At 41.2% G+C, this 14,032-nt stretch overlaps 1 protein-coding gene across 11 annotated transcripts in view; it reads right to left on the bottom strand.

Moving 5' to 3' along the window:
- KCNIP4 (potassium voltage-gated channel interacting protein 4) overlaps window positions 1-14,032 on the bottom strand; it is a 420,252-nt gene that overhangs the window by 185,634 nt on the left and 220,586 nt on the right. Inside the window, exon 1 of one of the 11 annotated variants that reach the window (XM_083630788.1) lies at window positions 3,681-3,815. The exons of 7 other annotated variants lie outside the window; for them this stretch is intronic. Coding sequence is in view for 1 of the 4 variants with exons in the window: in XM_083630793.1 (XP_083486919.1) it covers window positions 3,293-3,392 (100 nt within the window). In the remaining 3 variants the exon portion in view is untranslated. Of the gene's footprint in view, window positions 1-3,292; window positions 3,544-3,569; window positions 3,816-14,032 lie in introns of those variants that run through there. 3 more of the 11 variants (XM_083630784.1, XM_083630786.1, XM_083630793.1) reach the window with 3 other exon arrangements.

Consider the following 14,032-nt stretch of genomic DNA (forward strand, 5'->3'; position numbering starts at 1 on the left):
AATAAATCCCCTACAGAAAACCTTCTTAAGTTTCCTAACAAGCATTTGTTTGCACTACTTTTGAAATATCTGCAAAACCAGGCTTCCTGTGATGGCCAATTCTACTATTCTAGGCCTGTTTCCGAGATAGACTAATTCACACACCTTTCCAGTTTGTACTTTGTGCCAAGATAGTGTTACCATCAAGGAACTAGCGAAACATTGGTGAAACAATAGTCAAGTATTTCACATAGTGATTTATCAGAACAATAACAGAGATGTGTGTTTATGTTAAACGACAATCACTATTATCATTTTCAAGACTCTTCCAAAAGCTGCAGAGCACCACTTCCGATGCCAGGGAGACTTTTCCACACAGCAAAGCTCAGTAATTGTCCTGACTTTGGCTCACCTCTGCCAATGGGATGGTGGCTGGAACTTTGGATTCCAGTCCTGAGACACATGGCCAGTATGAGAGTGTAGAACACGGAAATGGAGAATGGTTTGTGTGCCTCCTCCATGAGGGTAGTATCACGAGAAAGGGCCTTTTCTGCAGTGGCTCCCTGTTTATGGAATGCTCTCCCCAAAGAGATTTGCCTGGTGCCTTTAGGTACCAGGCAAGAACATACCTCTTCAACCAGGCCTTTGGCTAACTAATATTCTACATCCTTTTAAATGTATTTGTGATAGGGGAGAGGTATCATTTTGTTTTCGTTCAGACTATTTATTTGTGTTTTTATCTTGTGAACTTCCCTGAGATCTTCAGCTAAGGGCGGTATTTAAATTAAATAAATAAATACAAGAAGGTAGATGCTCCAGGAACAGCTTGAAAGGAAGTGGGCGCCTGTCTCTAAAAGGAAGAATGTGCATACAGTATATAGCCCTCACTCTTGGAGAACCAGGAGAAAGGGGACCCCACTCCTTCCATTGCATAATGCATTTTTTAAAAGGCAAAGAGCATTCTTGATGGTATCAGGAGTCCCAGAGCCAGTGTGATGTAGTGGTTAAGAGCGGTAGACTCATAATCTGCAGAAACAGGTTCGCGTCTCCGCTCCTGGGTGACCTTGGGCTAGTCACACTTCTTTGAAGTCTCTCAGCCTCACTCACCTCACAGAGTGTTTGTTGTGGGGGAGGAAGGGAAAGGAGAATGTTAGCCAATTTGAGACTCCTACAGGTAGTGATAAAGCGGGATATCAAATCCAAACTCCTCTTCTTCTTCTTCCCAACTCCAGTGCCATAACGGAGCTTCTTGCTTTTCCATACCGAAAGGTCTAACTAAAGAGAAATGTGGCCTTGAGAATCTTTATCTCAACAAACTGAAATCTGGATCAAATTGTACATATGATCATCGCTAAGTAATTATCATCAATAAATCTCAGAGTAAACTTGAAGAAGTGTTCAGCAGCTTTTCACCCCAAATCCACAACATACATGGGCATATTGGTTACATTACACAGGCATGAAAAACTATATTTTAAAGTCACACTCTGTTCCCCCTCCAGAAAAACACCAATTGTATTGGTTTTTCACTTTACTAAATTCAAGCAGTGGACACTGGAGGAAAAAATGTACATTCTAGTGAAAACATTAATTATTCTTTACTTTATATAAACTTAATTAATTATGTTACTAAATTCATTGCACATTGCACCAACATTACATTCAAACTTTCCACCTCTTTTGATTTTTTCAAGAATGCACTTGCAAAACACCCCTTCTGAAACTTTACCTTAACTGAAAGTCTTAAAGCGAGAGTACTGTTAAGAGAAGAAGCAAAACATACGCAGAAATACTAGAAACCTGTGCTGCCAAGCCAACAAACTTTGGGATCATACATGCTTCTTCTTCCAAGTGAACTAAGTGTGCTTTCTCAGTCTGTTGCTTAAAAACCTTACAATTCACTGTCAAACAGCCAGCTTTTGCCTTGGTTTAAACCTAAACAAATCATACAGAAACAGAGTAGCCTATCCCATAACGTAAGGACAGTTACAAATTTGAGTGTCTACCAATAATACTGAACTTTTAAACACTGCCTTTTTGAAAGATAGATGAGTTTGTCATAGCAATCATGCCACTGAAATGAAATCACCAGGTCCTATTAATATATCTGCAAATGTATACAGTTATTTATACCGAAGAGAATACCTTCTTTCTAATGGATACATAAGCCTCCCCAAATAATCTTCTTTATATAAATGTGCTGGGTACCACAATTGTGGAAGGCACTGTAGTCTCTGGAGCTGATTATATGTGGGTTTCCTAAACACACAGCACCAAAAACAAAAACAGTCTGCCATGAACTTTCTTCTCATGTAAAAAAGACAACATTTCTTTAAAGGGTTATATAAACAGAATTACTTTAAGCTGTGCCAGAGCAGCAAACTTACATCTTGCTGGTTTTGCTTTTACCGGTTAGACTGTAAAACCTTAATCTACTCACAGAATAAGTTTCTGGTGTCAAGTGCACATATAGCCTATAATGCAAGATTACGGAATATGTTGAAAACACACCAGGGCATTTCAGCTTGGTGCCTTGAAAAACTAGAGAAAACAATACCTTTGTGTTACTTTCCATGTAGAGAAGCAGTTTCCAGACTACACTAAATATGCAGATGATGTGCTGAACAAAACAAAAAGATCAACTGTTTTATCGACTTGTGTTACAACAGGAAAAAAACTATACAGAAACTAAAAATCCACACAATTCATTTTATCTGTCATATGTGCTATATCCAGAATATACTGAGTTGGATGAGACTGCAATAAATAAAGCACTTGACAATTAAAATGTGAAGCAGCACAACTCTCCTTGGCCGAAGACAAATTAACTTTCCTCAAACAAAGTTTAAATGTTTTGAATGTTTACCGTACAGCATATTTCGAGCAAAGCAATTACGAATATATAGTTGCCACAACCCTCACTGTCATCCAACTTTTGACCTGCCAGAGCACATTTTGGAGGTGATTGTTTGAAAATCTTTTCCTTTTTTTGCCAGCCTGTTCATACAAATTCAACGAAGCATGGCTAATACCGTTATCAGAAACATTAGCCAAAGTTTTCTCTCTCCCCCCCCCCCCAATTCTCCTAAAGCACTTGGGAATATTTGCAGTGACTGTCACAGTTCAGCTGCAAGAACCCAGTGATGGGGAGGGGGGAAGCTTCCAGTTCTAGTATCTACCCTGAAATACTCCTGCTGTGTGTGCTGCCCTGAAAGTAGCATCTTAAAACGTCTCATTAACAGGTGCCCTTCATAACACTGCTCAAGAACCGCCACTTAGAGAAACAGAAAACAATGAGAAGCCACTCTCTTACCTTCTATGCCCGAGTCAATCAGCCCAAACTGTTCCAACACCTTAACAAAGAGCACAATCATGACCAAGACGGCTATCATTTCAAGCCCTTCTAGGTTCATGGCGAGCTAGGTCATGGTCTGGCTCAGCCACGGAGGGAAGAACTCGTCTGCCTGGCTCTCTTTGTAAAGCCATTAAACTACATTAAGAAATCTACAGCAAGGGAAAGGGGGGGAAAGAGAGAGGGAGACCGGGTGACTGACTGACAGAGAGTGTGAATGTGTTCGGTCTACACTAACCGAGGCCAGAAGTGGCAGCCGGATAAAGTCCAGCCTGTCAGGATTATCCATTTGCTCATTATCACTCTGACACACCAACAACAGCCATGCATGCAGCAAAGTACCGATTGCCCTGGGGCCGGAGTGGTCATCCAGCAAACGTCCCTGGCAGAATATGACGCGTCTTGAAGTGATAGCAGCACGCCTGGGAATATTCCCCCCTCCCCTTCCTCTCTCTTATGCCAGCATCGCCGATACCGGAGCATTGTTTGGATATTCAGTTGCCTGGGTAACGGGTAACAGACGCTAACTAATATGTGGACTTGCATTGAACATCGAGGGACTGGGAAGCTTTGCACCAAAGTTGCGAATGGTCAAGAGATTGATGATTAACTCTTACATTTTCCTTTTCTGGAAACAAATGCAAGCTTCTCTATAAACTGCAAATATCCTTGAAGAACCAACCTGGGCCATAGGTGGATTGCGGCAACCGTTTGCCATGACTGTGTATGCACCCAAATTGGGGAGAGCAGTTGAGCACAATCAGAAATCTGGAATTCAAGCGAGTGGCTCCCATGGTAAGTAGAGCAGTCTTGTACAGTGGTACCTCGGGTTAAGAACTTAATTCGTTCCAGAGGTCCGTTCTTAACCTGAAACTGTTCTTAACCTCAAGCTCACTTTATTTATTTATTTATTTTATTTAAAGATATTTATTGAAATTTTACAGACAAAAGAAAGTTACAGAATAAGAAAAGAAAAATAAAAAAATAAAAAGACAAAGAAAAATACAAAATACATGAAAAAATAAAAAACAATTAAAAACAGATCGATCTTTTCATATCTTATATTTCAATTACTTGTTTCCTGACCTCCTCACACCTCCCTTTTTTGTATTCCAATTCACATAGCTAATTCAGCAAATCCTTTCCCTCTTTGTTTTTATCTTAATTCTATGTCTTAACATATTATAACTTTATATTTTCATCTAATTATCAGTCCATTTTTACATATTCTTTTTAACCTTATTGCTAAAGCCACTTCATTTCAATCCAGCATCATTTCAGCATTCATTAATTTTACAATGTTTCTGCAAATAGTCTTTAAACTTCTTCCAATCTTCTTCCACCAACTCTTCTCCCTGGTCTCGGATTCTGCCAGTCATTTCCGCCAGTTCCATATAGTCTATCACTTTCATCTGCCATTCTTCCAAGGTGGGTAGATCTTGTGTCTTCCAATACTTTGCGATGAGAATTCTTGCTGCTGTTGTTGCATACATAAAGAAAGTTCTGTCCCTCTTTGGCACCAATTGGCCGACCATGCCCAGGAGAAAGGCCTCTGGTTTCTTCAGGAAGGTATATTTAAATACCTTTTTCATTTCATTATAGATCATCTCCCAGAAAGCCTTAATCCTTGGGCACGTCCACCAAAGGTGAAAGAATGTACCTTCATTTTCTTTACATTTCCAACACTTATTATCGGGCAAATGATATATTTTTGCAAGCTTGACTGTTGTCATGTACCACCAGTATATCATTTTCATAATATTCTCTCTTAAGGCATTACATGCCGTGAATTTCATACCTGTGGTCCACAACTGTTCCCAGTCAGCAAACATTATGTTATGTCCAACATCTTGTGCCCATTTTATCATAGCAGATTTAACCGTTTCATCCTGAGTGTTCCATCTCAACAGCAAGTTATACATTCTTGATAATATCTTAGTTTTGGGATCTAACAGTTCTGTTTCCAATTTTGATTTTTCCACCTGGAAACCAGTTTTTTTGTCCAAGTTGTAGACCTCCCTTATTTGATAATAATGAAGCCAATCTCGCACTTTATCTTTTAGTTTCTCAAAACTCTGCAATTTCAGTTTGTCACCCTCCTGTTCCAAAATCTCCCAATATTTTGGCCATTTGGCCTCCATATTGAGCTTTTTCTGAGCCTTCGCTTCCATCGGTGATAGCCACCTTGGGGTTTTATTTTCAAGTAAATCTTTATATCTTGTCCAGACATTAAACAATGCTCTTCTGACAATATGGTTTTTAAATGCTTTGTGTGCTTTAACCTTGTCATACCACAGATATGCATGCCACCCAAAAACATTATTGAAACCTTCTAAATCTCAAGAAGCAGCCATTCTTTCAACCAGCAAAATGCTGCTGATTCATAATAAAGTTTAAGGTCTGGCAGGGCAAATCCACCTCTATCCTTTGCATCAGTTTATATTTTAAATTTTATTCTGGGCTTCTTGTCCTGCCAGACAAATCTAGAAATATCTCTCTGCCACTTCTTGAAACAGTCCATTTTGTCCAAAATTTGCAATGATTGAAATAAAAATAACATTCTTGGCAATACATTCATCTTTATAACGGCAATTCGACCAAACAAGGAAAGCTTCAAATTTGACCATATTTCAAGATCCCTTTTCACTTCTAACCAACATTTCTCGTAGTTATCTTTAAATAAATTTAAGTTTTTAGCGGTCATGTTAACCCCCAGGTATTTTACTTTCTTTACCAGTGTTAAACCCGTCTCCTTCTGAAACCTCAATCGGTGTTAAAATTTTTTCAAGAACCTTAGTCTTTAACTTGTTCAATTTAAATCCTGCCACTTGACCAAATTCCTGAATCAATTCTAATACTCTTTTAGTACTAGATTCTGGCTCCTGTAATGTCAATACTAAGTCATCTGCAAATGCTTTAAGTTTGTACTGTTTAGCTCCGACCTGAATACTTTTAATCAGATGGTCCCTTCTAATCATGTTTAGCAAAACCTCCAGGACCGAAATGAAAAACAATGGGGAAATTGGGCAGCCTTGCCGTGTCCCTTTCTCCATCTTAAATTCTTCTGTCACCACGTTGTTAACTATCAATTTCGCCTTTTGTTCTGAATAAATTGCACCTATACCGTTTTCGAAACCTTGACCAACCCCCATCCCCTGAAGATTTTTCTTCATAAAACTCCAAGAAATATTATCAAAAGCTTTCTCTGCATCAACAAATATCAAAACTGCTTTAGTATTAATGTTCACTTGCAGTTTCTCTAAAATGTTAATTATGTTTCTCATGTTATCAGACAAGTGTCTACCCGGGAGAAAGCCAGCTTGGTCTTTGTGTATCTCCTCAACTAGTACATTTTTTAATCTTTTAGCCAAAATATCTGCAAAAATTTTATAATCCACGTTGAGTAGGGATATGGGGCGGTAGTTCTTAAGTTGTGTTTTTTCAGACTCAGTTTTTGGTATGAGTGTAATATAAGCTTCCTTCCACGACTCTGGCGCTTTTTTCCCCTCCAAAATTTCATTACAAACCTCCTTTAGTGGTTGAATTAGCCAATCTTTCAGAGATTTATAATATTTTGAGGTTAAACCGTCCGGCCCTGGAGATTTGCCCAACTGCATATTCTGGATGGCACCTTCCACCTCCTGTTCTGTTATTTTATAATTAAGCATTAACTTATTTTCTTGAGAGATTTTTTGTAATCCATTTGTTCTTAAAAACTGATCTATGTCAGTCTCTTTCTGTGGCCCTTGTGTATATAGTTGTTTGAAATATCTCTGGGAGCACTTTCTAATCTCCACTGGATTCTGTATATTCTTTCCTTCCACTTCCAAGTTTTTAATAGTATTAAGTTTTTGTCTTTTTTTCATCTGCCAAGCTAGCAGTTTCCCACATTTATTAGCCGATTCAAATGTCTTTTGTCTCATCTGCTTGATTTTCCATTCTATTTCCTGATTTATCATTTTCATATATTGTACTTGATACAACTTTATTTCTCTCAGAATCTCTTGCGACTTTAGTTTCGCTCTTAATTTCTTCTCTCCTTTTATTTTCTCCAAAATTTTATCTTTTTTCTCATTTTGAGTTCTCTTCTTTATTGCATTCTGTTGAATCAGAAACCCTCTCATAACCGCTTTACTTGCGTCCCAGATTACTCTTTTTTCAACCGTAGTATTCAAGTTTATCTCAAAGTAGTCTTTCAAAGTTTTTTGGGCCTTCTTAGTAACTTCTGCGTCTCTAAACAGGGTGTCATTCATCCTCCATCTAAAGGAACCAATTGGTGTTAATTTCATCTCCATTCTCACTGCATTATGGTCGGAGCAAGTTTTAGGGCAAATTTCTGCTTTTCGAATTTTAATAGCCAATCCTCTAGTTATCCAAATTTGGTCAATTCTTGTCCATGTCATTTTGGCTTCAGAGAAGAAAGTTCCCTCTCTACCCAAGGGGTTCTTAGTTCTCCAAGTATCAATTAAGTCCATGTTGTCAATCATGTCAAAAAAAGTTTTTGGTAGTCTGCCATCTTTGGTAATTACCTGTCTTTGTGACTTATCCATATTTGTGGACACCACTCCGTTCATATCTCCCATCATGATGATGTTATACTCCATGTAGTCCAACAATGTCTCATGTAACTTCTTAAAAAATTCAGATTTCCCCTCATTTGGTGCATAAACTCCTACTATCAAGAATTTCTCTCCTTGAATTTGTATTTCAATTGCCACAAATCTTCCTTGGTCATCTTTAAAAATAAATTTCGGTGATAGGCTCTCTTTTGCATAGATTACAACTCCTCTCTTTTTAACTTTGTCTGACGAAATAAACTCTTGGCCCAATCTTTTATTAATCAGTACTTTCCTATGGAGCCTTATCACATGAGTTTCCTGTAGACAAATCAAGTCCAGTTGTTCCTTTTTCAATAAGTGAAAAACCTTTTTCCTTTTCTCCGGGGAATTAAAACCGTGAATATTCCAACTTAGTAGTTGCAGAGACATGGTGTGGTTATTTTGCTTTTCCTCCAACTGCTCCAAGTACTTGTTCTTCTTCTGTCGGTGGTGTCTCTTTCTCTGGTTTATCCAATCCCAAAGGTAGTGATACTAAGTCTAGTAATCCTGGTTTTAATGCTCTTGGCTCTTCTTCTTCTTCGGCTTCTTTTTGTAGATCTTCTTCGTGGTCTCTCAAAAAATTTTCTTTGTCTTCCACTGATCTTATTTTGGTTTTTTTCCTTTTATAGGTAAAAGAAAGGCCTTGGGGAAACTCCCACCTGAAAACAATTCTGTTTCTTCTCAGCAGGGCCACCAGATCTCCGTAGTTAGCCCTAAGATCCAATAAATGTTTCGGAATATCCTTGAAGATCTCTACTCTTGATTCTTGTATCTCCAAAGTCTGCTGGAAATGTAGATTCAATATTTTGTCTCTCTCTTCTTTTGTACGGAGGGTAATCAAACAGTCTCTCACCCTGTTTTTTCTCCCTCCTCTTCCGAGTCTAAAGGCACTTACTATCTTAAAATCTTGCTTAGCATCCAGGTTCCAAAAGTCTGCAAATTCCTGCGTAAGAAAGTCACTTAAACTGTCTTTTTCAAGTTCAGGTACTGCCCTGATCCTCAAATTAATCTGTTTTTCCTTAAGCTCAATCATAGACAGAAGCGTCCGGTGGCCCTCAAGTTGTTTACATATCGGTGTAATCTTTTCCTCCACAGCCGAAGCTTTTTCCTGTGCTTCCTCAGCTGCCTTTTGGTTCAAAGTAGATTTTTGCAGCAGTCTTTCAATGGATTCTGTGTTTGAGTTCACCTTTTGCCCCAAACTATTAATGCTGGTAGTGTTTTGGTCGATTTTAGTTGTTTGTTCAGTAACTTGATTACTTAATTTTTCCAAGGTTTCATAAATTTTGCTTAATACTGAAGTAAAACTCTCTTCAGATGCCATTCCTTTAGGCCCAACTTGTACAGGATCCTTTCCTTGTGTTGCAGTTTGTGCTGCAGTTTGTGCAGGGTCTTTTCCTTGTGGTACAGGGGGGCCGGATGCGGATGCTCTGCGCTGCTGCGGTATGCTGGTCTGCGTCAGTCTAACCTTACCCGATCTTGTTGTCTTTTCCTGAGGCAAGTCTGCCATAACACTTTATCTGAGGATCAAGGTCAGTCCCACGGCTCGTAGCTTGTTTTGCAGTGGAAATTTCCCTGGCCAGTTAGCAATGGAAAATTCCCCAACTAGTTATAACAATTTCAGTGTTCCTCTAGGGGGACACAGTAACAGTCAATAGTAACAATATAATGTCTTTCCCAATTTTCCAGAGTCCCCCTTCAACAAAATAAGCAACAGTTTCAAGTCCAAAGAAGCCCTTCAGAACAAAAGTATCTCCCTTGCAGAGTTAACTGTCAAAAAGTAACATTGTCCATAAACAGTGCGTCTCTCAATACTGCGGTTTTATTAATCCTGGCAGTCCGTTCCCAAGGATTAAGTGGTGGTCTTTATTCCCTTTACTCTCCTCTTTTTTTGCAGGCAAAAAATACTTTCTCCTCTTCTCTCCCCTCTCCTGCAATTCAGGGGGGAAATTCTTTTAGTCTGATGTTAGGATTTAAGTCCTTTTAAACACAGCTCTCCAGGTCTTAGCTTAAAGAGTCTTTGCTTTGATCTATATACAGAAAACGGAAGGCGGACTTCCTGTTTACGCCTTCCCGCTTCAGTGCCAAATTAATCCTTTTTTTCCCTCTTGTATTCCATGATCTTTAAACTTAACCTACTCACGGGTAGTTGTTTGTTAGCCGAATTGTCACAGGAAAAAGGTCAGCACTCTCCGGCAACAGCTGTGCGGCTTCACTCCACGGAAAAAGCAGTTGGCTCTCAGCACCGCGCCAAACTCCCCGTTACGCTCCGGAGTCCCTTGCGGGGTTCCCTCGCAAATAGGGGGGCGCTAAGGGTGCCCGCCGAGTCCCACGGTCACAGGCTTCTCCCGCCTGTGATTTTCAAGGGGGTCCCCGCTTCGCCGTAGCGGCAATTTCCATGGAGTTACTCCCTCGAAGTTAGAGGGAATCTGCCATTGCCGATGGCGCCGCCTCCGGAAGTCCCTCACGCTCACTTTAGCTAATGGGGCCTCCCGCTGCTGCCGCGCCACTGCTGCCGCACGACTTCTGTTCCCACCCTGAAGCAAAGTTCTTAAACCGAGGTACTATTTCTGGGCTAGTGGAGTCTGTAACCTGAAGCGTCTATAACCTGAGGTACCACTGTAGTTCCCAACAAAACTGGAACTGGGGACACGACCCCCCAAACCACTGTCTGATATCTCAAAGCCATACAGACCTTACATCTGCATTACAGAACTCAAAAGATACCATCCCAACATTGCTTTCTAGAAAGCATGACTAAAATCTCTAGCCTTTACTTTTGAGTGATTTTTTAAAATGAAACACTACTGATAATAATGGGACACGGGTGGTGCTGTGGGTTAAACCACAGCCTAGGACTTCCCGATCAGAAGGTTGGCGGTTCAAATCCCTGCGACAGGGTGAGCTTCCGTTGCTCAGTCCCTGCTCCTGCCAACCTAGCAGTTTGAAAGCGCCTCAAAGTGCAAGTAGATAAATAGGTACTGCTCCGGCGGGAAGGTAAACAGTGTTTCCGTGTGCTGCTCTGGTTCGCCAGAAGCGCCTTAGTCATGCTGGCCACATGACCCAGAAGCTGTCTGCAGACAAACGCCAGCTCCCTTGGCCAATAAACGAGATGAACGCCGCAACCCCAGAGTTGGCCATGACTGGACCTAATGGTCAGGGGTCAGGTCCCTTTACCTTTACTGATAATAATAGTAATAATAATCAGCAAGCATTTTGCTTGTGAGCTATATTTCATTGCAGGGAATGTGCCGTCCTACCATAGGTTTTTGGAATCTGCAAATCTTGAATCAGGGAGCTTTACTTGGTATCCCCACCATGGTAAGTCGCTTGCTAGAGGATAGGCAGGCTGGCTGGCCTGCTTCTAATGTATTTCAGTGCCACCACGATGGATGGACAGGGGATTGTACCTGCAGATACCAGCAGGGGCCAGGTGATACAAGAAACCAGTGACATTGGTTGGTCCTGTAAGCTTCTTAGTTTGGATGGGCTCCTCTCAGACTGCCCACCTTTGTCTACTTGCACTGCAGCCCAGCTTGTCTCCAGACTGCCAAATTGGACAGAATCTCATGCAGAGAATTCTTAGCAACTATAGAACTATAATTGCCCAGGGTCCTTGAGGGAAAGTCGGGACACTTAAACTAGTTTAAAATCTATTCACTTAAGGGATAATACATTTTCAAGGAGATTTGTCTTATGCAGTGATGTGAATAGGGCCAGTGAGCAAATCGTAAACAGGCTGTCTGAGTCACCTTCAGGACAACAGATGCCAATGTTACACACAAAAGCTTTCAGACCAACGTCCACATTTAGAGCTCAAAGTGATGCTTCTTTCTCTTCACTTACAGCAAAATCACAAAAGTAATCAATTGAAATGTTTCCAAGTGTTCATGGGAGGCTGAAGGGACTTAAGCACAACGTTCCTGAAAAATTACAGCAATAGTATATCAACACCTTTGAAAGCATTACCACATATATCAAATGCATATTGTGCCTTAATGACCTAGATTAATCATAGCAGATACGCAAGCCTCGTTACAGCTACTAAAATTTCAATTTCGTTGCTTTGACCTTTCTGGGGAAATTAAAACAATAATCCAAGCCATGTGTACTTTGTGCATGATAAATGTTTAAAAATGAGTTAAGGTACCCCAGGTTCACAAATCTCCCTGTCATAAAAGAGTGAAGCCTGTCTGACAGATCTAAATCACGTGGGAGGGTTTCTCTTATGCCAGGGGTGGAAAAACTTTCAAGCCTGGTGGGCCTGGTGGCTGCCTTCTACACCCCTCCCAGGCCAAGTTTGGCAGCTGGGGGTAACAATTTTTTTCACTACATGGTCCTGAACTTTGTCAAATCTTCAGAAGCTGTGCTCAGTCACACATTAATGTCACACATTAAAAACTTCCCTAAACAGGGCTGCCTTCAGATGTCTTCTAGATGAGTGGGGTATAAATAATTAAAGTTGTTGTTGTTGTTGTTATTATTATTATTATTATTATTATTATTATTATTATTATTAAATAAGATATCCCTATTTTCATCAGAGAAATGTTGGAGGGTTTGCAGGTGTAGGGCAGAAATGTGGCTGAAATGGCAGACCATGTGGCTGAAATGGCAGACGAAATGGGGAGACCTAGCAGGCCCATTTAGACCTGCGGGCTGAAGGGTCCCCATCCCAGGGACGACCCCCCCTGTGAGGCAAGATGAGGCCACTGCCTCGGGTGGCAGGATCCATAGGGGCAGCAGATCTGGCATGCAAGGAAGGCATCACTTTCTGCTGCAGCAAGTGGTGGCTGTGGTATACTCATTGGAGGTCGGATCTGCACCCTACCCCTGATTTCACATCTATAGTGACTTCCTGGAAAAACAAGGTGCTCCTTGTCTCCTCTCCTCCCACACCTAAGGAGGAAACGTAAGGAGCTGCCCTCTAGGGTCTCCTGGGCTCTGTACCCACTTGGCATGATTAAGAGCATGCTACAACCCTTCCCCCTTCCACAACAGCCTTTGATTCCCACATCAATTGTAGGATAAGGTTGATTTGATTCCCTCCTCCCTTGTTCCAAATCTTCCTTCCTGGTGGTGCCATTTGGTGGTTCATCTCAGGTACCAAAATGTCTTAGACCCACACCTGCTTTAGGTACACAAAACTCAGAACTCCAGATAGTAATCACCAGCACTTTGATTTGGTCCTGGAAGCTACTAGTCAACAGGTACACCTGCAAACAAGACTGACGTGTTTTCAGCAACTCGCCCTCATCAAGAAATAAGCTACCACAGTTGACAAAGATGCAGCTTCTAAATTGTCTTTAAAAGATAGCTTGACAAAGAGTGCATAAAATCCAAATGTATAAAGCTAATGAGCTGCCACTTTAGGGTCACAAAATTCCACCTCACAGAGATATGTTGAGTCCCATTGCTTAAATGTTTGACTTCAAAAAACACAAAGCAAAAACCTAACATAGTTTAAAACTAACTTAATAAATGCTAGCTCAAGGCAGAGCCAGTTTCAGCCCATGTAAAAGTGCTGCTTAATGAAAATTAAGAAGAAGGACTGAGTAGCAGATTCATACATCTTGTTGTTTTTGGCAAGCTTCTCCTAGATGGGCTACCTTACCAGGTTGGCGAGCCCCACCTGCCCCCACATCCCTTTACATCACATGCAGAAACCGCCTTCATGGCTGTTGGACCCACTACTGGTCGTGTCCACTCAATCTGCTGAATCTTGTCTTCATGTTTGGGGGAAGTCCCTAACTCACCGAGGGTTTGAGACCCATCGGCCACTCTCATCTGGTTTAGCCAGCCAGTCAAAGCCATTCCCAAGGTGTGGCTGCTGTCACATGCTGACAGGTTCTGGGAGCCATAGGGGAGAGCTGAGTGGAGGGTGAGGACCAAAGGTGGACAAGCTACATCAGAAGGAGCATGACATGTCCCCCACCAGAAGTACCATCCCTCCCCTAACACCCCATACACTCCTCCCACTAAATAGTAGATAAACAATTTGTTGGAAACACGCCCGGGAAGGCCACCAACTTCCCAAGTCATGGGGGCGTCTCTCCGGTGGTCCTCCCTGGCTATAAATCTCCATCAGTCCAGAGAGACCAGTGAT

This window comes from Podarcis filfolensis, assembly GCF_964270895.1.
Source record: "Podarcis filfolensis genome assembly, chromosome: 9".
Classification (NCBI taxonomy): Eukaryota; Metazoa; Chordata; class Lepidosauria; order Squamata; family Lacertidae; genus Podarcis; species Podarcis filfolensis.